Raw genomic sequence first — 23271 nt, forward strand, 5'->3', positions numbered from 1 at the left:
CCTATTTCCAAATAGATTTTCGAAAGTGTGATGGGATTGACAGCCTGAGATGAAGGACATGAGTAATAACAGAATTTCAAAGAATCCTTTAATTTGAGTCCTATCTTTTTTTAAAGGACCCAGCATCCCACCCAGTCTCCCAAGAAATATGTAAACTAATCATAGAGGGGAAACTCTGAAAGCATCACCTTCCCATACACAGCTCTTAGCTAACTGAAGAAGATCTGGAATCCCAAGGTTGATCATGCCTTCCTGACCTCTGCTGAACTCTGCTGGATCTTCTGCGCTATCAGAGCTGACGTCATTTACAATGTCCTGACAGCAGGTACGCTGAGTAGGGACTGGTTCCACATTGTCCTTGACGCTCTCCTCAGGCAACTGGCCACAATCAGGGACTGCGGAAGCCAGGCATACAGGCACCTTCATGTGACTGAGGGGCTTCATTTCCAAACCATCCTGAGGATAAGGTGCTACTACAGGGACCACAGGAAGAGGGTTGCTGCTGAAAGTGCTGTTGGTTTTGGTGAAACACCTGCAGAGTTTAAACCAAAAGAAACAGAATTGTGTCTAGAGGAGACAATAATTAAAATAAGCCTATTTTGAAATATCATTTGGTATTCTGTACTCACAGACTCTTAAGAAAGACTGATGCTTAAAAACAACTAAATGATTCACCACGATTTGAAATCCTGAGAATTTGAAAATGATAGTGAAAAGTGCCGCACAACAGGAGAATACATCAAAAGAAGACTTAAGAATGCATCCTTATATAATGTCCCAGCACACAGGCTTCCTTTGTCTTAGTCTACTGTCAGAAGTCATCTACTTCATTATTAACTGGCTCCCAAAAGTAGCACCCAGAAGGAAAAGGCCATTAGCTACTGGGAAGAATGAGGGGATGAGAGAGGAAGAGGAGGATAGGAAGCTGAGAAATGTACGGCCACATGAAAGAAACGACCTCGGGAAAGTTAACCAAAAACACATTGCTTTGAAATCAGACGATATGTTCCCCCTCATTCTTGGAGGAAACACTAAGGATTAGACATTCAAAATCCAGGAATTTTTAATTTTTCAACTTTTTTCTTCACAGAGTTAATTACTGGAATTTATTACCACTGAGCAGTTCACGTCAATTCTGCTCTACTTTTACTTCCCGCCTTTACCTACAAGGTGCATTTTAATTTTTTTCTTTCTCTTCTTCAGACTGGACAATTTCTACTGATCTATCTTCTTGTTCGTTGACTTTTTCCTCTGTTGTCTCCAATAACTGTTAAGCTCAACTAGTAAATTTTCCATTTTAGTTATTGAGCTCTTTAGCTCTGGAATTTCCATTTGGTCTTTTGTATAGGCTCTGTTTATCAGTTAAATTCCCTATAAGTTCATTTATTATGTGTATACCTTCCTTTAAGTCCTTGAACATATTTATAATGGCTGCTTAAAGTCATTATCTGCTAATTGTGACACCTGGGTCATCTCAGAGTCTGTTTCTATTGACTTTTTTCCCCCTTAATTATCACATTTTCCTGTTTCTTCACATGTATAGTAATTTTTTTAAAACTGGATTTTCCTTTTAATTTTCTGGTTGCTCTGCTGGCATCAAACTCAGTGCTCCGATAGCTTCTGCTTGCATCCTTGCCCCGAGATTGGAGAACGCTTTCAGACGAAAACCCATAAACTCATAAATCTCACATATTTTATTACAAGGGTAGACTCTGATTGTTTCTGCCTGCTTCTGCTTATTCTCCAATACTTTCAAATAATCCAGATTTTATCATTATTATCTGTTGATGATCAAGCTATTCCAACATTCTGGAAGTTGGAACCTCAGAGACATTTTTTTTTCCCCTAAAATTGGGAGTAAGAAAAGTCTGGAGATGACATTGCACTGGGCTTTGATTTGGACGTGTTAGGTAGGAAACACAAAGGACTGACCAGTAGTATCCTGGAGCTAGATAATGTTAGGCAATGAAGATAAGAATTATTTGGATTTGCATCCTTTAAACATGGGCTGATATGTTTCTGGGGCAAAGAAAAATCAGTAAAAGTCTAATCAACTATTGCTAGCAGTTACACTGGTTCAAGTTATTGGAAATACCAAATCTTAAGCATGAAGACAGATATAAACCTGAAAGAGAATAAGATATCTGTCAGTAAACCAAATCTTTAAATAACTCCAACTTTAATTTCAAATAGAGAAATATACTCACTATATAGATAATTAAATTCAGAGACCAGTCACCTGGTAAGTAAGGTAAGACAAGTATTCATCTGTGTAGAATAATTAATATGACTCTAATTTTAATGCTTAATTCTATAGCAAAAAAATGCCTGATTTAGATATAACCTATGTGTTTCCACGCATGTCTTCAGTGAATAATTAGTGAAGAAAACCCTGGTGTGGAAGGACGTTAACTGGAGCCACAATCAGAGCACTGGTCTAGAAGTGTCATGACTGCAGAAGAGTATGGCATTCCTGACTTATTCTCTTGTCTATTTTATTCAACCCCGAACTCATAAAAAATTTTTCTGGATGCTGGCAAAGGTGAGCACTCATCTGAAAGCCACTTAAAAATGTCCACGTGATCAGTGTCTTCCTTTCCTGCATTTTGTTGTTAGTCTCCCAATACTCGGGGAACCCTCAAGTCCCCCTGAATGTATTCAATGCATGGAATCTACAGACTCTAAACAGCGTGAAATGTGGGGCAAGGTTGGGGGGAGAAAAGCCTTTGTGAATCTGAACTACTACTACTGAGAATTTAATGATTATCCATCTATATAAAAAACCTTATCTGAAAGAACCCTTTATTGAGAAAGCATTTGCTAAATACCTTCCATAGGTTAGACATCGTGGTAGGCACTGAAAGAGTGAAGAGTGAAGCAGAAAGAGAGTAGAGAGGGCTTTTATAAAGACTGAAACTTAGGACCAAATCATGTCAATCCCAGAATGACTTAAAGTGATCTGGGCCTTGTCCAACTGCCTGCCAAAGGCAGAAGGAAATCCTTTCTAGAGGGGGAAAACATCTTCCAGAAACTCTGCAAGTTTATATATCTGATGTCTAAAATTCAATAAAAAGTACAGGGCACATCAGGAGACAAGAACAAGAGAAAAACAAGTGACGTGGATAGTGAGTTAGCAAAGACTTTAAAACCTGGATGAATACATTCAATAAAGTAGACGACAACAATTTAACAGAGAACTAGAATCTAATATTAATAATCACTTGGAAATTCTGAAATTAAAAGTAGAGTAACTGAACTTTAAGAACTCAACACGTGGGGATAAGAGCGAGCTGGGCACAGGCAAACAGAGGATTGTTGACCATGAAGCACATCAGTTCCCATGACAAAGGATGGAAAATACGAAAACAGCTGAAGGAACACAGGAGGCACCGTATGGCGAAAAACTCTACGTATAACTGGAGTCTCTCTGCAGGGGAAAAAGAGAGAATGCAACAGAAGCTGCACTGGAGACATAGAGGCTAAGAGTTTTCTAAGCCTGATGAAAGCACAAGCCGCAGATCCAAGCTCTGTGGATCCTAAGCAGAATAAATTCAAAGAAAATTACACCTATCAATGCCAATAATTAAATGAGTAGAAGCAAAATACAAAGACAAAATCAAAAAAGCAGCCAGAAGAAAAAGACGTATTACCTTGAAAGGGAACAACAATAGCTGTATAGATGATTTTTCAACAGAAATGATGGAAGCAATAAAGTAACAGAATAATGTCTTTAAAATACAGAAAGATAGTAACTGCCAATCTATAATTCAATACGCGGTTAAAAAAAAAGAAAAAAATCCTTCAAAAATGAAGACAAATTAAAGATATTCTTTGACAAAAAAGCTGGGAAACTGTCACCTTCAGTCTTGTACTATAAGAAATATTAAGGGAAGTTCTTCAAGTTGAAGGAAAATGACTAGCAACAGATTTTTTTAAAAAAAGGAAATACAGAAAGGAATGAGTAGCAACAAAAAAAGGAAAGCAGAGAATTCTGAATAAATATGGATTGCAAAAGCAGTACTTTTAATGTCTTAGAGGATTTTAAATATTTTTAGAATACAAATGATGAAAATAACACAAAACATTGGAGGGGGAAATGGAGTTAAGATGTTCTAAAGTATTTGTATTGTCTGAAAAGTGGTAAAAGTCCTAATTCACATTAAACTCTAACTAATGTCATAATGGCTGGCCCCAAGCACATAGAAAATGACACACAATAGGACCTCAAAAATGTTTTTTAAAAATGATAAACATTAGAACACCAGACTGGTTCCTTTTTTAATTATCAGGGAGCAACAATTAAACTAACAGTCAAAGTACCTTATAGCAGCCCATGCCCAACAGTAAGATAGACACATATATTAAAGTGAGAATGAATGGATGCACTTTGAGTTTTTGCATCATGATAGTAGTTATTTCTGTCCTAGTTCAATACTGATTCTGGGATCTGTAAGGTCCTTCTATTATCTGTCAGCTTCAAAGTTATCTGACTTACACTTCAATCTCCTGGAGCAAAGGCAATGACAGTTCTCGGTGTCAGATGCCTTAGGACACACAGTACAGTCAGGTACTTAATGAAATCCCTCAACAGTGATGGCCTAAAATGTACTAAGTGATCTTCTGCCTGGATGTCGCATTGCTCTGCAAGAATCTGGAGGCAGCCGGGCGCAGTGGCTCAAAGGGTGGTAATCCCAGCACTTTGGGAGGCCGAGCCGGGCGGATCACGAGGTCAGGAGATCGAGACCATCCTGGCTAACACGGTGAAACCCCGTCTCTACTAAAAAATACAAAAAACTAGCCAGGCGAGGTGGCGGGCGCCTGTAGTTCCTGCTACTCGGGAAGCTGAGGCAGGAGAATGGCGTGAACCTGGGAGGCGGAGCTTGCAGTGAGCTGAGATCTGGCCACTGCACTCCATCCAGCCTGGGCGACAGAGCGAGACTCCGTCTCAAAAAAAAAAAAAAAAAAAAAGAATCTGGAGGTAATAAAAAGCTACTAGAAACCTGTATTTTCTTTATAGGTCTCACTCTGCTGCCCAGGCTGGGCACAATCATGGCTCACTGCACCCCTGACCTCCCTGGCTCATGTGATCCTCCCACCTCAGTCTCCAGAGCAGCTGAGGCTACGAGAATAGGGCACTTCCCACATTCTAGACAGAGACTAGTCCCAGTATATTCTTCCTTATTGCATCAGATTCAATCAGACTACAGGCACATGCTACCATTCCTGAAAAACTTTTTAATTTTTTTTTTGTAGAGATGGGGTCTCATTATGTTGCCCAGGCTGGTCTTGAACTTCTAGGCTCAGGCAATCCTCTTACCTCAGCCTCCTAAAGTGCTAGAATTACAAGTGTGGGCCACCACGCCTGGCTAAAACCTGTATTTTAAAAATGAAGAAGTATGAGATCAGAAAGAAAAGTTTTCATGTAAGAGAAGGAAAATTAAGATGTAGGAAAAAAAACACATACACATATTTGCCGGAATTTGAAAACCTAGGACAGCTCCCTAAAAATATTAGAAATTAATAACTTGTTTATATAGATCGAACTTGAATGAACTCATAATGCTGATATAACAAAACAATGATGACTCGCCAGACAATAAGATGCCCTTAAAGCCTCCGGCTTCTTTCCGTTTAATTTCTTTTCTTCTGCTCTTGTCTTTAATTTAAAGCCAAGTTACAGAATGAGATTTTTTTTAATGAAGTCTAAAAGGCAGACTAACAGTGTGTAAACTACTTTTGTCAGAGTGACAGTGAAGTTTTACGGATGGGGCAGGACTGGAGGAGCGGGCCAGACAGAGGCACACGGGCCAACCACAAGTGTGGTCGTCAGCGTGTTGACACAGGCTTTATGTGCTGGGCGCTAACAAGCATATGAAATACATAAACTTCTTAAAGAAATTACAGACATTTAGCAAGAGAGAAGTACAATTTCCTATTACCTACTCTTTAGCATCTGTTTTTCAGAGAAGTAAAACAGGAAATCATAGCAGTGTTTACTTTATTCTGAACTATGACCCTCAATTACTACTAGAGTGGTGTTGACAGTAACATCCTTGGGAGTTAGATTTGTAAAGCAACTGTAACCTGAGTTTCAGCATAAACCCCATTGATTTAAAATTTTCTAGTACACTGAATCTTAACTCATAATCATCAGTAATTAACCAATTAGCTAACCAAATGTAAATCAGGCGTGAGCCACCACACCCGGCCCATGAAAACTATTATCTTACTAATAATGCTTTAGTGAAAATTTCCAAAGCAATTAGATGATCACAAAAATCATATCTGTACCTATGCAAACTTAAGAGACAAATCTAAAGTAGTAAATAAGAAAACAGGACAAATGTCTGCACACATATGACATTCAATAAAATGCTCTCACAATGCATATTTTACAGTTTATATAATGCAAATAGTTTGCCACTTCACTATCTTAGGCTTTTCAAATGGTCTTTCAAATGCAGTTATTACTGGCATAAGGTGGAATAAAAGTTTTTACTGAGTTGTCTCTAGCTCAATGAAACTACTTTGTTTAATCTTAAGTTTAAAAACATCGAGTAAATGGAGTTCTATGCATCTTGACACATCACAAAAATCTAAGCTGTTTTGTAAAACCTCAGGTGGTCTGGGACCTGTTAGTTTACTAAGATAACTTTTAGTAAAACAGGAAAGGCCTGTCTGACCAATCTGTGAGATAGCAAAATGACTCTATTCCGGCATCACAAAAAATAATAAAATATTCTTCAGGCAACACTCTGAATAGCACAGACTAGGAAATAAAAGATTGGAAGAGTAGGGTAGGATTGTGCTTGGAAGAATAAGGTGCTTTAGTAGCTGACTAAACATATTTTGGATATTCTTGTAAAACTATACAGCACCTCTGAAATATTTTCTAGAACATATTCAAAATATTCCACTTCTGATTACACAGTTTAATATTTGTTAAGCATGATTATGTACAGAATTACTTTGATTAGATGATTATATAATTTTTGCATTAAGTTTCTTCTTTTGATTATGCCTAGAGGGAAAGAACTATCTGTGAATCTCTTGGATGTGTGATACTTATTCTCATGCATATATTCTTGGGACTTCTGAAATAGTTACATCTTGGTGGTAGTTTATGTTTTCTTTTTCTTTGTCTTTTTTATTTTTTGAGACAGAGACTCGCTCTGTCGCCAGGCCGAAGTGCAGTGGCGCGATCGTGGCTCAGCGCAACTTCTGCCTCCCGGGTTCAAGCAATTCTCCTCCCTCAGTCTCCAGAGCAGCTGAGATTACAGGCACGCGCCACCACACCCGGCTGATTTTTGTATTTTTAGTAGAGATGGGGTTTCACCATGTTGGTCAGGCTGGTCTCGAATTCCTGACCTCGTGATCTGCCTGCTTTAGCCTCCCAAAGTGCTGGGATTACAGGTGTGAGACATCGCACCCGGCCGGTAGTTTATCTTAAAATTCCACTCACCTCTACTGTTTCCACTTGTCACTGTGCCATTTTGCTGACCCAGCTCTTATTTTCGGGAGCTTATCAGTTACTACCTAAAGAACCCTGAAAATGTGGCACATATACACCATGGAATACTATGCAGCCATAAAAAAGGATGAGTTTGTGTCCTTTGTAGGGACATGGATGCAGCACGAAACCATGATTCTCAGCAAACTATCGCAAGAACAGAAAACCAAACACCACATGTTCTCACTCATAGGTGGGAATTGAACAATGAGATCACCTGGATACAGGAAGGGGAACATCACACACCAGGGCCTACTGTGGGGAGTGGGGATGGGGGAGGGGAGGGGGAGGGATAGCATTAGAAGATATACCTAATGTAAATGACGAGTTGATGGGTGCAGCACACCAACATGGCACATGTATACCTATGTAACAAACCTGCACATTGTGCACATGTACCCTAGAACTTAAAGTATAATAATAATAATAAAATAAATAAATAAATAAAATAAAATAAAATAAAATAAAATAAAAAGAACCCTGAAGGCACCGCTCCAGGGCCACAGTGTCTTCCCTTCTCGATGTCTGCTCTGTTGGATGCTGCGAGGACTGCAGCATTAGAGTGGGAGTTCCTTTTTGGGAATTATCAGCAGCCATCACATAAAACATGACAGTAAATGTGGAGTGACAACAAATGACTGAGTGTATTCCTGAACATGGCAAGTTGACAGACACACACGAGCTTATAAAGAAAGACAGAAAGCTGGACTCCCTGACTTCGTGAGAACAGGCCCTAGGTCTCCATCTTAGAAGGAGACAGATTTGGGGAGATATAACTTCCCCAAAAGGAAGGTACTGATCAATTTTTTAAATTCAACACAGCACTCTGAATTTTTTAGGGAAATAGGGAGATTACCATAGATGGAAGAGAAGCTGAATGCACGTTTTCTGCTGGAAGAAAAAGCTTGGGTGAACTGGACAACTTCTTGTTTTCATACTTAGCAAACCAACTGGGTAGATCAAACCTTAGGCCTGAAAGAACTGCTATTATAATTAATGTTCTCATATTCATCTCTATATTTTTTTGTCATCAGAGGACATCTGACATCCACGGAGGGTTTCAGGTTGGTGAAAGAGTATTCCCAAACCCAAGACACAGACTTTTAAGGTTGTCATTATACAAAACTCGGAAGTCATCTGTAGTATCTTTGTTCTCTAAAGCACTGTTCCCAATCGTTTTACTACTTCTCTTGACTATCAGCCATGTAACTTGTACTTTTTTTCCCAGATGAATTATATAATTTTTCCAAGCTGATTTTTGCTGGGAGACTTCCTGTCCATCTCCAGTCTGTCTAAGACTCTTAATTTCTCATTCCTTCCTGATGGGATCTCTCAGTTTGTTCATCTGTGAATTTCATCAGTGTCCTCTCTACTCTCTCTTACAAATTATCAAGGCTGATGTTAAAAAAGACCAGATTTAATGTCAATCCCTTTCCATTAAACTAGCCAAGCAACTAATAAGCCACATTTGATTACATATCCAGAGCTGCATTACTGACTTTTGAATTCAGGAGAGGAGAAGAGAAGGGCAGAAAGCTTTCGATGTTTTTTGATTAAAATCCGTTTAACTCTTGAAATGCCCAAACGGCACAAGGATTTCTTGATTAGGTCTCTGGTGTAAGGAACTGGCTCTCTGCAAAGCTGCATTAAATATGCTTCTTTCTAGGTGTTCATAGTGAGCTTTACATATTACTCTTAAAAACTGCAAAGGGGTTAATCTCAGCACATTGGGAGACTAAGGCGGGCAGATCATATGAGGCCAGGAGTTTGAGACTAGCCTAGCCAACATGGCAAAACTCCGTCTCTACTAAAAATACAAAAGATTTAGCCAGCCATGGCGGCACACACCTGTAATTCCAGCTACCAGGGAGGCTGAGGCATGAGAATCACTTGAACCCAGGAAGCAGCACTGCAGTGAGCCAAGGCTACACCACTGCACTCCAGCCTGGGTATCGGCGTGAGACTCTGTCTCAAAACAACAAAAGAAAACCAAAAGAAACTAAAAAGGATTCAAGGGAATGGAACACAGTGAGGCAAGCGGTCATTTATGGCATGTCACAAGAGCCCCAGAATCAAGAAAAACTTCCCCACAGATCTATATAGTGCACCCTCCCCTCACCTGTTCTCAACTGTTCACATCATACTCTCATATACGTAATAGAGGCAATGTTTTCTCTCCAGAAGGAGAGATAAGAGGGGTCAAGGGTTGGCAACGTCTTGTTTCTTAAAAGCTCACTCCAAGAAATATGCTTAAGTTTACAACGGAGAAGGCAGAGAAAAAAGAACCTGGAGTGGCAGGGCACAGGGCAGGTAAGAGTCCATACAGAAAAGGCCCCACGCAAGACTTCTCCAGTTCTTAGTATCTGTGGAATGAAGAAGGTGAATTGCAGAGGCACCGCCAGATCTCAGAGGGCAACTCCCCAGAAGTACACTGTGGGGTGGCAACTCTTCATCTCCTGCAGTGTTTTCTGCCTCGATGGCTGCACCCAGACACCTAGACATCACCTTCAGCTGCTTCTTTCACTGGCCTCTTCAACCAATTACTTGGTCTTTTCTTTTTTTTAATCTCTCAGACTCGTCTCTTTCTAAATCCTAAATCTCTCAAAATTCTTCTTTCTCTCCCTACAACTATGATAGTCTACTACTTCACATGTTTGTTTTGCTTTGTTTGACCAAATGGCCAAAAACCCTATGAGGCCCACTTGACAGCCCTCATATAACTTAACTGAAATCGTGCTTCTGTCTATGTTTACACTATTGCAGCTGACATTCAGAAATGCAAACTCATTCACAGTAACAATGTGGATATTCCAAAAGCATCAACTTACTACCATTTTCTACATTTTGAGAGTAAACCACATATCATCTACCTTTCAGCGTTCACAGCTTTTTACAAATTTTGTCATTTGTAAGATCTTACGAGGAGATACCTGTTCTCAATTCCAAAGTGAAAAGACTTAAAATCTTTAAATTTAATAATTCAAGTTTTCCAGAGCTGAAGGTAGGTACTTATTAATATCTATCCAATTATGAAGTGTCAAAATCATACAGTTGCTCCTGGGAGCCAGGTGAGACGCTGGCTAACCTTGGAGGCAATGCAGGCAAGTAAAGACTTGCCCTCAACAGGCAGATTCTCATGAGGAAGAAAATTTAAATCAGGAAGAAAAAGCATCTGGTGTTCCAAGCTGAAGAGAATTCACCTAAATTCCCAGATAACAGTAAAACCCACACACATGAAATGCAGTAAGTCATTAACTTGAAAATTAATAGAAATACAATTGCCCATTGTCTTAAAGGGGAAAAAAAACTATTATAATGAAAACTTTCAAATACTAAAATACTACATACACACGCACGTGCGTGCACACGTACGTGCGTGCACACGTACACACACACACCCCCATTACACATACAAATAGCCACAAATTCAAGGTCATTTAAATGGCAGAGGTCATATAAGTCCCTCTAAGGACATGGGATGTATTCTTGATATTAAGATGATACTTCATCACAAAGACATGATTGGCAGGAAATTGCCAGAGACTACCATCACATTATGTTGGGAGCAATTTTACATTACCTAGGACAATTTTCCCCTTTTTGGTTAAGGAAATAGCTTCAGAAACATCATGTAAGTTTCACAAGATCACAGGTTTAAGCTATGTCAGAGCCCAGGTCTACTTATTCTTAGACCAGAGATCCTGTCGTTATACCATTCTATTGTCCAGGGAGAATCAAGATCTGCTGATGACCAAGAACCATAAAAGAAAACACATTATCTTTCTAAGCAAAACCACTTGTAACTAAATCCATCTGATTACTCGCCAGGTACATGAACCATCTTTACCAGGTCTTTAGCATGTTGCCTAACAAACTGTGGTAAAGTCCATGAAAAGCTCAAGACAAAAATGTGGTTTCAATGTGATGAACATTTTGAAAACCAGGGTCATAAACAATTGAGATATGTAACAAGTAAACCTTAGTACATAAAATAAGCAGATGGCTCTTTTATAGACACACTGAAATGGGTTAAGTAAATGATAACAAAAAATCTCCAAGAAGCTTCGTTGCTTTTGTTCTGCAACTCTCAAAACGCAGGCTGAAACAATGTACTTTTAATTCGATGGTTGGCCTCATCCTTCTTCAAGTTCTGGTTTCAGTAACTCCCAGAGACAACTCTTAACTGTTAATCCATTTTAAGTATATAGGTCAAACATCATTTCAATAATAAAATATCTAAACTCCAACCCATACGCCAGTTATTTTGTGTACCAACTATGATATAATCTTTTTGGTTGTAGAGTTTTAGAACTGAGAAGGAAGGACTTTTGACACCATGTAATTCAATAACAATATTGTGTAAAAAAAAGAACTAAGATTTCTGAAACAACTTTAATACAACAAAAAGCTTGGTAATCCTTTGGGATTAATATAGAGATAGTAGGAAGGTGTGCTGAATATCCTGTGTGTTAAATGCACATTGCTCTACATATTTCTATCTTGTTTGAAATATTGTGAGTACACATCACTTTTAAAACTAAAATACAAAATTCAAAGCAAGGTTTTGCTACTTAATTTTCTTAAGATTTTAAGAATTAAAAAAAACACACTGGATAATCTGGTAGGAAAATGTCAGTAATATTACTATGAAAAAAACATGACTATATACAGAGGGTTCCCGCCTCCCCCCAACACTTGGACACACTGTCATTCATCCTCATAACATCCCATAACATAGAGTAGAAAATAAAAGGTGAGAAAAGATTAGGTCTTTATAACAGAGAATGACTCTAATTTAAAATTTTCAAAAACATGAAGACTTATAATAATATTTCCGTGACAAACAGACTCTTTACGATTGTTTCTATATAGCTAAAGACACCGAGGCACAAAAAGATAAAAATTGGAAAGCAGAGGCAAAAAATCAGTACTAGCCTTACATTTAAGACTGCAAATCCTGAACTTTATATCCTACGTAAAATTCCAAGAACTTCCTTTGCTGAAGGGAAAAATAAAAGGATGCAGATGCCTTATTCACAACAGCTTGTGCAGACACATTATTAACATACCTATTGTTGTTTCGACAATTTCGGCAGTTAACACACTCCAGAGGGTCAATCTGAGGCACGGCCGTGTACATTCCACCACCCTGGACAGGAAGGAGGGTCAGAGAAAAAGAAAAGAAGAAGGAATGCTGAAGGTGCCCACAGACCAGTAGCCAAATAATCACAAATACACATAAGCCATGTCAACCATAAATGGGCACATGGTATATTCTAACCAAGTCCCAGAGCAATGCCATTGTGAATATCATTGACCCATATTCACAAAGGAGTGAATGAGAGTTCTGCGCTATATTAAACTGTATTCCAAAAACTTCACTGCCAGGTTTTTCTACGTATTTCTGTAATAGACAAAAGCAAATAAATGAAGGGAAAGGTTTAGTCACTTCCCTTCAAATCTAGTGGGCTCAAAATACATTATACGTTATAGCCTCTGTTCATTTTTCCTTTCTCGGCAGTCAGGGAAGAATTTCATGTGATGCCAGTTGGAGAAACAGGGTGTAAAACCTGTGTGGATGATGTCACATGATAAACTCATCTTCATTTTCCTGTAATTATTTCGATGAGGTCTGTTCACTTGACAACGCTGAGTTTTAAAGCACGCTATATTTTTCCAGATGGAGAGGATCTGTGGCCAGCAATGATTTGGAGGGGGCGTGTTAATATTTGGATGTTGGTTTTGGCGGAACTGCCCAGCAATTAAGAAAAATGCCCAGATTAACACATACCTCATTGTAAAATGTTCGCTTGACAGATAACGATAGCAAGGTTCTTCAAAAATGAAGTTAAAAATCAAACTAGCCTGATAGTCACAGGCAGAATTCTGCTTTCAGAAGAAAAACAGAACTGAGTTTGATAAAAGGTGGGAGAAGCTGTCACACTGCACCCAAACCCAAAGCAGGCCTTCAAGGTTAGGAAAAGTTCAGGCAATTGTTTTTCCTAGAATACTTTCCATTTCCATTCATTTCATAACAGCAGCCAGAATCTAAGCAAACCAAAAGTGCTGAAAATTTCCTTCAGTGTTTCTGATCCAACCAGCAATAGGAACGATTAAGAACATATCAAGAGAAAAGAACTCTCCTATCCTATATTCTGTCTGAGGGCAAACCTGAAAGGCTCAGAAAACGAACTTCACCACCTGCAAGGTAACGTTGTGGGTTAGGGATTCTCTGAATCCCTAAACATGTTAAAGTTAGTGCAATGATTTTTAGGGTCACTAACACTGTTAAAATTTCTTCATTTCCCCCACCCAGAAAAGAAATCTAATAATTTAAAATCACAGATAACTTCTGACATTGTACACCAAATGGGGTGCCTATTATTTAAATAGAAATTCACTGTTCAAAAAACCCAAGGTTCTGTGTTCAAACACTAAAGAAACATTGGCCTTATTTTTTCTTCTTATGGAAACAGTGTGTGCTATTCAAACGTTACTACTCTCTCCTTCAGTTTTCTTGGACAATCGTAGTAGTTTGGACTAGGAATGGTGACCAAAGACGTTCAGAAGTCTGAATACATGCTGTATCTTTCCACACACAACAATGAAATCGTTATTCTCTTTTAGTAGTGAGATGCATTAAAGCAAATTCATATTTCTTCCACAACATACAAAAGGCAGGTCACACAAAAGCCATTCAATTTCTAGCTTTAAAATATGAGTACATATTAGTTTTGTTCTCCAAATAGATTTTAACAAATCTTTAATAAACTGAAGATGGGGAAAGAAAACCTCTAAGCTTCTTCAAACCGCAGCACGCTGTGGGTCACGGTAAATTTATTTGTAATCAGAACAATGCCAAAAACTGAGTGCTTAATTCGATCAATTAAACACGGTATCTATTTGATCAAAAGTAATATAGATGTGCATCCAAACAATGTCATAAATCAAACTTTCTAGTGCAGAGAACCCCAGCTAAGTCTAAAATATGCTAGTCATTCTACTCCCATTTCGAAAATTAAACGGTATCAACTAGTCATCTCTGAAATAAGGTTGTCTTAAGGGATTATCACTCTTTGTGGCTAAAGAATACTAACATTGTAAAATGTGAAAAGCTTACCAGCCACAACAACAAAACATATTGGGCAAAAACCAACAAAAGAAGCCCATGAAAGGTCAGAAGTCACAACCCGGTGGCCTGCAGAGATGTCTGGCATGGCCTACATATGTTTTCATATTTGAATTAGGGGCCAGCATGTAAAAATCGGTCAATTTCACCTGGATTTACAGAGGTTTTGAAAAATCAGAAAATGTGGCAACACTGGGCCCTCAGCCCATGACAACCGTGTCAAACTGCAGCTGTTTCCCGAAGACACAGTCTGTGCTCTCCAGGTGGGCATCACCTCCAGCGCTACCATCTCACTCCCACAATGTCCTGATCTGCCTGCCTCTTCTCAGCATTTGCATTTTCAAGACCCTGCTCTCAATAAATCAAATTTAAAGTTATTTGGTCTAGTCTATGTCCAGTGGTATTTCCATTTCATCTAAAGAACTTCCAGTCTGTTCATTGCTGGTATTCCACTTTCAGTGTTTAATAATTTTAAAATGAAACTAAACTGATGAATATAACTATTACCTGGCAATAGAAAACAACTTACAAATACTACTCGGGATCAAAGGGCTGCCAGTGATCGATGCTGTTTCCATTCAAGGGAACCTGTGAGGTTTCCATATTGAACAAAGCCCAGCATGCTGTCCTTGTTCTGGCACTTGGCACCCTGAGGGACAGAGGGGTTTTTATTTATAGTTAGGTCTCTTACATTCACTAGATGATGAGGATGTTCGAAATCCACATGTGTCCTGGTTAGAGAGTTGGTGTGCCCAGAGTAAAGCCCTCCATTTAGGCTCCCATTCACAATTCCATTGACTCCGTTGGGGACCTTATGGTGAAGGTGGGAATAGCCACTGCTGAGACCGCCATTGGTTAGGAAGCCTCCGTGAACGTTTCCATTTATCTGACTTGCTCCCGAGAGACTGGTGTATTCCACCATCTGCCCATTCATATCTGATCCTTGGTAGAGATATCCTGGTGGGTCGTATTCTGTTAAAAGCGAACAAAAAAGCCACACACACACACATACACACACAAAATAAGACATTGTCCTAAAAAGGACAATCTTCTTCCTGAGAAGGTCTTACTGATAAAACCCCTAAGAGACTACAAATAGACTAAAATAAAAACATTTGAAAAATGTTCACTTAAAGCCTACTTGTAAGACATACTTTAATAAAGTTACTGCTATTATTTTCCATAGAGTGTAGAGATAGCTGTGCACTCTGAGTTAATTATGATTCTGTTAACAGGAAGAAAAATTACCTAGGAAGAAATTACTCAAAAGAGAATGAACATATTGGGCAAGCTAGACTATCAGAGTACTGGCAACACTAGGAAAAAGTGCTTAAACTCCTAGATATTATACTTCAAAGTGCTGGAAAAAACGGCATAAAATGACAACAAAAGACTAGCTTTAATGGGGTTTTTCCAGTAGCAATAAACAACTATGTTCAGTAAAAGGATGGAGCTGAGGCCGGGCGCGGTGGCTCAAGCCTGTAATCCCAGCACTTTGGGAGGCCGAGACGGGCGGATCACGAGGTCAGGAGATCGAGACCATCCTGGCTAACACAGTGAAACCCCGTCTCTACTAAAAAATACAAAAAACTAGCCGGGCGTGGTGGTGGGCGCCTGTAGTCCCAGCTGCTCGGGAGGCTGAGGCAGGAGAATGGCGTGAACCCGGGAGGCGGAGCTTGCAGTGAGCTGAGATCCGGCCACTGCACTCCAGCCTGGGGCCACAGAGCGAGACTCCGTCTCAAAAAAAAAAAAAAAAAAAAAAAAAAAGGATGGAGCTGTACATACAGTCACTGACCATTCATACAGCTGCTTAGTCATTATAACCCATTTGGAAGGTGTGGGGTACCAAAGGCAAAAAGTGATTCTATTTTCTTTTCTTTTCTTTTTTTTTTTTTGAGATGGAGTTTCGCTTTTGTTGCCCAGGCTGGAGTGCAATGACATGATCTTGGCTCACTGCAACCTCTGCCTCCCGGGTTCAAGCAATTCTCCTGCTTCAGCCTCCCGAGTAGCTGGCACGTGCCACCATGCCCAGCTAATTTTTTGTATTTTTAGTACAGACAGGGTTTCACCGTGCTAGCCAGGCTGGTCTCGATCTCCTGACCTCGTGATCCGCCCGCCTTGGCCTCCCAAAGTGCTATGATTACAGGCGTGGGCCACTGTGCCTGGCCTTCGATTTCCTTCTATTAAAAGCATATAAATGACTGTCTCAAAACTCTGATTTCCAGAGGCACATCTACCAGATATACGTAGAAAAAGTAAAACATCTCTTAGAAACTAAAGTGTCCAAACTGTACAGGATTTGTTGTTGGAGCTTGGATAAAATCTTCGAAGGCAGGAGAGCTCGCCAAGCCTGGATTAGGTGTCCCTCCTTTCCTTAGCTGCCCACATTACTGTGCACTCTTGCCCAGGTGTGTCATCTCCGTACACCTGCTTGTGGTCTCCACTAAACTATAAACTTTGAGAGGGCAGACGTGGTGTTTATTTTATTTACCATTACATCTCCACTGTCCAGAACAGTGCCTGGTATACAGAAGACAATGATTATCTTTTGAATAAATGACTGAATGAACACCACCATGAGAATCCATTTTTAAACATATCACATCACAAAGTAGGATGACTTTAATCCGATTAATACAGCTCAGATGACCAGATTAATATTTCTCTTTTAATGATTCAACATGCACTCACACAGTTAAAGGCAATGGCATTAAAACCACTTAGAACATCAAATGATCACCATCCCTTTCAGATTAATACTTCTCTTTTAATGATTCAACACACACTCACACAATTAAAGGCAATGGCATTAAAACCACTTAGAAAATCAAATGATCACCATCCCTTTCAGCCTGATGCAGCCACCATCTCTCCCCCTATCTCTTGGACGGCACCATTCAATACAAACAGAGTACTTTCTTCCCCGGAACCGGTAACTAAAAGGGGAGCATGCGTGAGAACTGGCTAACAGCCACCGGAAGTGCCTGCTGGGGTCGTCCCTCACTTTTCTTTCATTTCCTTATTCTGGAGCCAAAGGGAAAATCAAAAAACTTCCTCTCACCAAAGACTAAACTCTCTGCTTGATTTGATGATCCTATTTTGTAATAGCTGAGATAATACAAAAAGTAGGACAGTGAGGTGAAGAGAACTGAAGGAAGAGAAAAGAGAAAGGGGGTTCTAGGTTATTTCACTGTTATTTCAAAGCAGAGCCATCGCCGATGTTCAAGCACATGTATTCCTAGATACACTCCAGGAAGAGGATGCCACGCTGGAGCAGTCTTGAGTCCATCAGGCACAGAAATAGGGCTGCACTATCCTCATTGGTTACGTGTCACTCAGGGACAGTGACTTAGAGAAGTTTTCACTACCTGTTTTCCATCATGGCTTTTCTATTCCCTGTTGGCAAGCTCTGTACCAGTGTAAAGGTGTTCCTACAGCAATTCCAGAGCTCAGGCTCCTCTTTGGTGGTCCAACAAAGCTGGAGTTTCCCAGCAATAAGTCAGCTATTTACTTAGAGACCTGCTTAGTTTTGGCTTTGGTGTTTATGTCTGCTGGGCAATTTAATTTGATGCTCCACTTACTCTGGCTGACAGCTAGGACAGTTTTAAAGTCATCTCCTCTGAATGAAGAGTATCTCATGTGCTTCATACCATGACACTAATACACAACAGTGTTAGAAATCAATATTTATTCTGACAATATTTGTTCACCCATCTTTAGAAAAAGAGAAGGAAATACTTATGAGTGACTTACTTTGTATGGTATTCTGCTGGCGATTCTTCCACAGGCACATTGCAATGAAAACCATCAGAATGAGGACCATGACGCCCAGCACACAGCCAACGATCAGATATAACATGTCACTGCTTCTGGCAGGGCTGGTTGCAGGCCCCACATTTCCTCCACTTCCCAAAGAATTTGGAGGGGTACTCAAGTCTTTGACAGGATATTCAGAAGCTCCAGGAACACGTTTCACTAGTTGAAATATAAAGGAAAACATGATGTCAGAGTGAATACAGACTCCATGCAATGGTTTCCTCTCTGAAGGAGGTCTGGTTAGGAATGCAAGCCAGTCTGTTTACTCTTGTCACTGAGATGATCTGACCACCAATGAGTCACAAAGAGGGCTCCAAAGTTTAAAAACCTGATGTGCCAAAGTTTTAGTCCACAAACTTTAGAGAAATCCTAAGAGCAGAGAAACATATGCACTTGGTCTCATCCAAACTGCTATATGATTATCTGCTTAACTGTACTTGGAGAAGACTCCCAAATAGTTGAAATGAAAGTGTTTCCACTTAGGCTGGGCACGGTGGCTCACGCCTGTAATCCCAGCACTTTGGGAGGCCGAGGCGAGCAACTGTCTGAGCTCAGGAGTTCACGACCCGCCTGAGCAACACGGTGAAACCCTGTGTCTACTAAAAATACAAAAATTAGCCGGGCATGGCTGCGGGTGCCCGTAATCCCAGCTACTGGGGAGGCTGAGGCAGGAGAACTGCTTGAAACTGGGAGGCAGAAGTTGCAGTGAGCCAAGATCGTGCCACTGCACTCCAACCTGGGCGACAGAGCGAGACTCCATCTCAAAGAAAAAAAAAAGGATTTCCGCTTATGGATGGAACACAAACTCCTTTCTGTCAGATATATTTTGAGCTAAACAAGACTCAGAATTACGTATTTTATGCTTCTACCATGTATATAAAAATCACTACCAATAATAGAAATTATGGCTTTGGGTTACTAGAACGACATTCCAAAATCTCACACATAGTATTAAGCATTCCAAAAACAAAGCCTTTGGAGCCCATGTAGGTGCAGTACTCTTACCCGGTTCATCGGTATTCTGGGTAATAGCAATAACAAAAACTAATAACAGGTGGGACTCAAACCTCATTCTCTCATCCCCAAATCGTATGTTCTTAACTCTCTACATGTCACAGAAAAGCAGCAGAGCAAAGTGGTTGGCAGCCAGTCTCCGGAAGCACACAGCCTATGTTTATACCTCACCTCCACCTATCATTAGCTGTATGACTTTTACCTCCAAAACCTCAGTTTTTATTTATTTATTTATTTTTTTTTGAGACAAAGTCTCGCCCTGTTGCCCAGGCTGGAGTGCAATGGCATGATCTCGGCTCACGGCAGCCTCTGTCTCCCAGGTTCAAGATTCTCCCGCCTCAGCCTCCCAGGTAGCTGGGATTACAGGCACCTGCCACCACACCTGGATTTTTTAAATATTTTTAGTAGAGACAAGTTTTCACCATATTGGCCAGGGTGGTCTCAAACTCCTGACCTCAAGTGGTCTACCCACTTTGGCCTCTCAAAGTGCTAGGATTACAGGCGTAAGCCACTGTGCCCAGCCAGTTTTTACATTTTGAAACGGGGATATTAATAAGAGCTTTATCAATTATCTAGTGGTAATGAAGGGTAAACGAGTTAAGCCATGGAAAGCACTTAGAGCCTGGCTCAGGGTGGTGGTCAATCGGTTCTGCTGTTATTATTGGTTATTATACTGAATTTCCTGTTACGGTGCCAACAAACCACAGAAGCAAAGCAGCTTTTTAAAAATCTACTCAGCTAAACAGACACAGATGAGGAAAAATGCTCATCATCACACTGCTCATTAGAGAAATGCAGATCAAAACCACAGTGAGACACCATCTCACACCAGTTACAATGGCGAGCATTAAAAAGTCAGGAAACAACAGGTGCTGGAGAGGATGTGGAGAAATAGGAACACTTTTACACTGTTGGTGGGAGTGTAAACTGGTTCAACCATTGTGGAAGACAGTGTGGCAATTCCTCAAGGATCTAGAAATAGAAATACCATTTGACCCAGTGATCCCATTACTGAGTATATACCCAAAGGATTATAAAGCATGCTACTATAAAGACACATGCACACGTATGTTTATTGTGGTACTATTCACAATAGCAAAGACTTGGAACCAACCCAAATGTCCATCAATGACAGACTGGATTAAGAAAATGTGGCACATATACACCATGGAATACTATGCAGCCATAAAAAAGGATTAGTTCATGTCCTTTGTAGCAACATGGATGAAGCTGGAAACCATCATTCTGAGCAAAACCAAACACTGCATGTTCTCACTCACAGGTGGGAATTGAACAATGAGAACCCTTGGACACAGGGCGGGGAACATCACACACTGGGGCTTGTCATGAGGTGGGGGTATGGGGGAGGGATAGCATTAGGTGAAATACCTAGTGTGAATGATGAGTTAATGGGTGCAGCACACCAACATGGCACATGTACACATATGTAACAAACTTGCACATTGTGCACATGTACCCTAGAACTTAAAGTATAATAAAAAAAAAAAAAAGGAAAAACCAGGAAAAAAATAAAAAATAAAAATCTACTTGGCTGGGCACAGTGGCTCATGCCTGTAATTCCAGCACTTTGGGAGGCGGAGCTGGGCAGGTAACGAAGTCAGGAGATCGAGACCATCCTGGCTAACACGGTGAAACCCTGTCTCTCCTAATAATACAAAAAATTAACCAGGCTTGGTAGCACGTGCCTGTAGTCCCAGCTACTCGGGAGGCTGAGGCAGGAGAATCACCTGAACCCAGGAGACAGAGATTGCAGTGAGCCGAGATCACGCCACTGCACTCCAGCCTGGGTGACTCCGTCTCAAAAAAAAAAAAAAAAATCTATTCAACAAACAACATTAAATTGGGGTTCAATTTTCTAGCAGCATCAACCACACCAAACAGAGCTGGGAATGAGAAAAGAAGTCATCTTTCAAGAGAAGGTGTTCTCTCTTATTGAAAGCTGGATGAATACTTGGCAGAGATGCTAAAGGAAATTTCTACTTGAGGTGGTATGTTAGATTATACAATTCTATGTCCTGGCCGACCCTAAAGAAAACAAAAGAGTTTCTGAGGCACAATGGATGGTCCATATCATATATTAAAGATCATGATTACTCATAGGGAAGTCGGTCAGGTTTAATCACTCTTTATTTACTCTTAATTCATTTGTAACTCTATCAAGCTTCATGATCTGGTTTCCAACCCCTTGCTAAAGTTAGAAACTGAGGACAGATGGCTTGCATTGAAGGGTGAGTGAGATCCATTAACACTGATAGGAAGAGACAGCTAACAGCCTGAAATAAGAAAGGTGAGATGAAAAACAGAGAGAGAAACCAAAGAACTAAAAGAAACATCACAGCAGTCTCTGATCTTCAGTGGGAAGGGAAAACAGCCAGCCTTCAGCGCCTCTGTCATCCCTGAAAACCTTCCTCAATTACTCAAGATAAAACCATCATTGTTCACAAGAACCTAGAGTCATTTTTTAAAGGTTGAAGTATACATGAGCTCTTCCATCTAAACAGGCTGGGAATTATGTAATATATAATTACATAAAAGTCATTCAACATGAACAGTTAACATTTCAAAGAAGTTTTTTGTTTTTCACTGATCTGAAAGTCTGTAGGTAGAACCTATTCATTCCCTACTGATGTCAGAAAATGAGGCATACTATTGTAATCACAGCTATACTATTATACTACTATAAATAACAGTTATAATGTTTTATGTTTCATCTGGCTAGATTCTTAAATATCCTGGGGACAGAGATGATAAATTTCATTTTTATTTAACTTTACTCCAAGTATCCCACGAACACATCACAGTGTCTGGTACAAAAAGGCACTCAAATATATGCTAAACAAATGAAATTCAAGGTAAGTCTAAAGCTATGTGGATATATGTTTAAGTATGGACTTAGGATGTGAGTATTGCAGCAGAGACACACATGATTTAGAATTTAAAAGCTAGAACTAAGCCTTGGCTTATCATTTAATCTTTTGGAGCCTCCATTTCCTCATTTTTAAAAAATCGACTTTTTCATGTCCTCATTTTTAAAAAGGAATAATAAGATCACCTGTAGAGGCACTGATGGCTGCCCAGCTCACTCAACAGCCTTCTTTACCAAGTTATCAGAGCTCCAATTTTGTTTGGGTGTCTACCGCAACCCCACAGAAACTCTGGGATAAGTCTGGTCGATGGTTTGGGGGCAGTGTGTGGCTGAATTGTGACTAATGAGACTTGTGGGAAGATCTAGTAGAGGCCTTTGGGGGAAATCTTCCTTGTTCTTGAAAACAAACACTGTCAGACATTATAACACCTTAAAGGTGATGCCCAGAACTGTGGCGAGCTAACAGCAGTGCTAGTCTTAGGGTCAAGCTGGCAACGGGAACATGGCAAACAGGAAAGACAGAAAACAATGAACATTTTTATTTTTTGAGACAAGGTCTCACTCTCTTGCCCAAACTGGAGTGCAGTGGCCCGATCTTGGCTCACTGCCACCTCTATCTTCCAGGCTCAAGCGATTCTCCTGCCTCAGCCTCCTGAATTAAACAACCTTGGAATTAGTTACCTACTTCTGGGCTGCTTATTTTTGGGATAACACATTTCCTCACTGTTGAAGCCTACTGAGAGGAGATTTTTGTGTTCCTTGCAGTTGACAGTATCCTCAAAGTTGTTGTGAAGATTAACTGAGACTGTGGACAAGAGTGTTTTTGCTCGTAAACATCTACATGAGCTATTTCTATTATTCCCCTACGGTGTCTTCTCTTCTTAGAGATAGCAACACTCTTGACAGTGAATCTAC

At 40.0% G+C, this 23271-nt stretch overlaps 1 protein-coding gene across 4 annotated transcripts in view; it reads right to left on the reverse strand.

Annotated features, from left to right (window-relative positions):
- CDON (cell adhesion associated, oncogene regulated) overlaps positions 1-23271 on the reverse strand; it is a 102526-nt gene that overhangs the window by 4589 nt on the left and 74666 nt on the right. For 3 of the 4 annotated variants that reach the window (XM_033204847.1, XM_033204846.1, XM_033204848.1), the window contains exons 16-19: positions 18393-18614; positions 15331-15611; positions 12580-12659; positions 189-532 (exon numbers count right to left, since the gene is read on the reverse strand). In XM_033204847.1, coding sequence (XP_033060738.1) covers positions 189-532; positions 12580-12659; positions 15331-15611; positions 18393-18614 — 927 coding nt within the window. The remainder of the gene's footprint in view (positions 1-188; positions 533-12579; positions 12660-15330; positions 15612-18392; positions 18615-23271) is intronic. The other variant, XM_033204849.1, reaches the window with a different exon arrangement.

Source organism: Trachypithecus francoisi, unplaced genomic scaffold, assembly GCF_009764315.1.
Source record: "Trachypithecus francoisi isolate TF-2019V2 unplaced genomic scaffold, Tfra_2.0 Lachesis_group8, whole genome shotgun sequence".
NCBI classification, from domain to species: Eukaryota; Metazoa; Chordata; class Mammalia; order Primates; family Cercopithecidae; genus Trachypithecus; species Trachypithecus francoisi.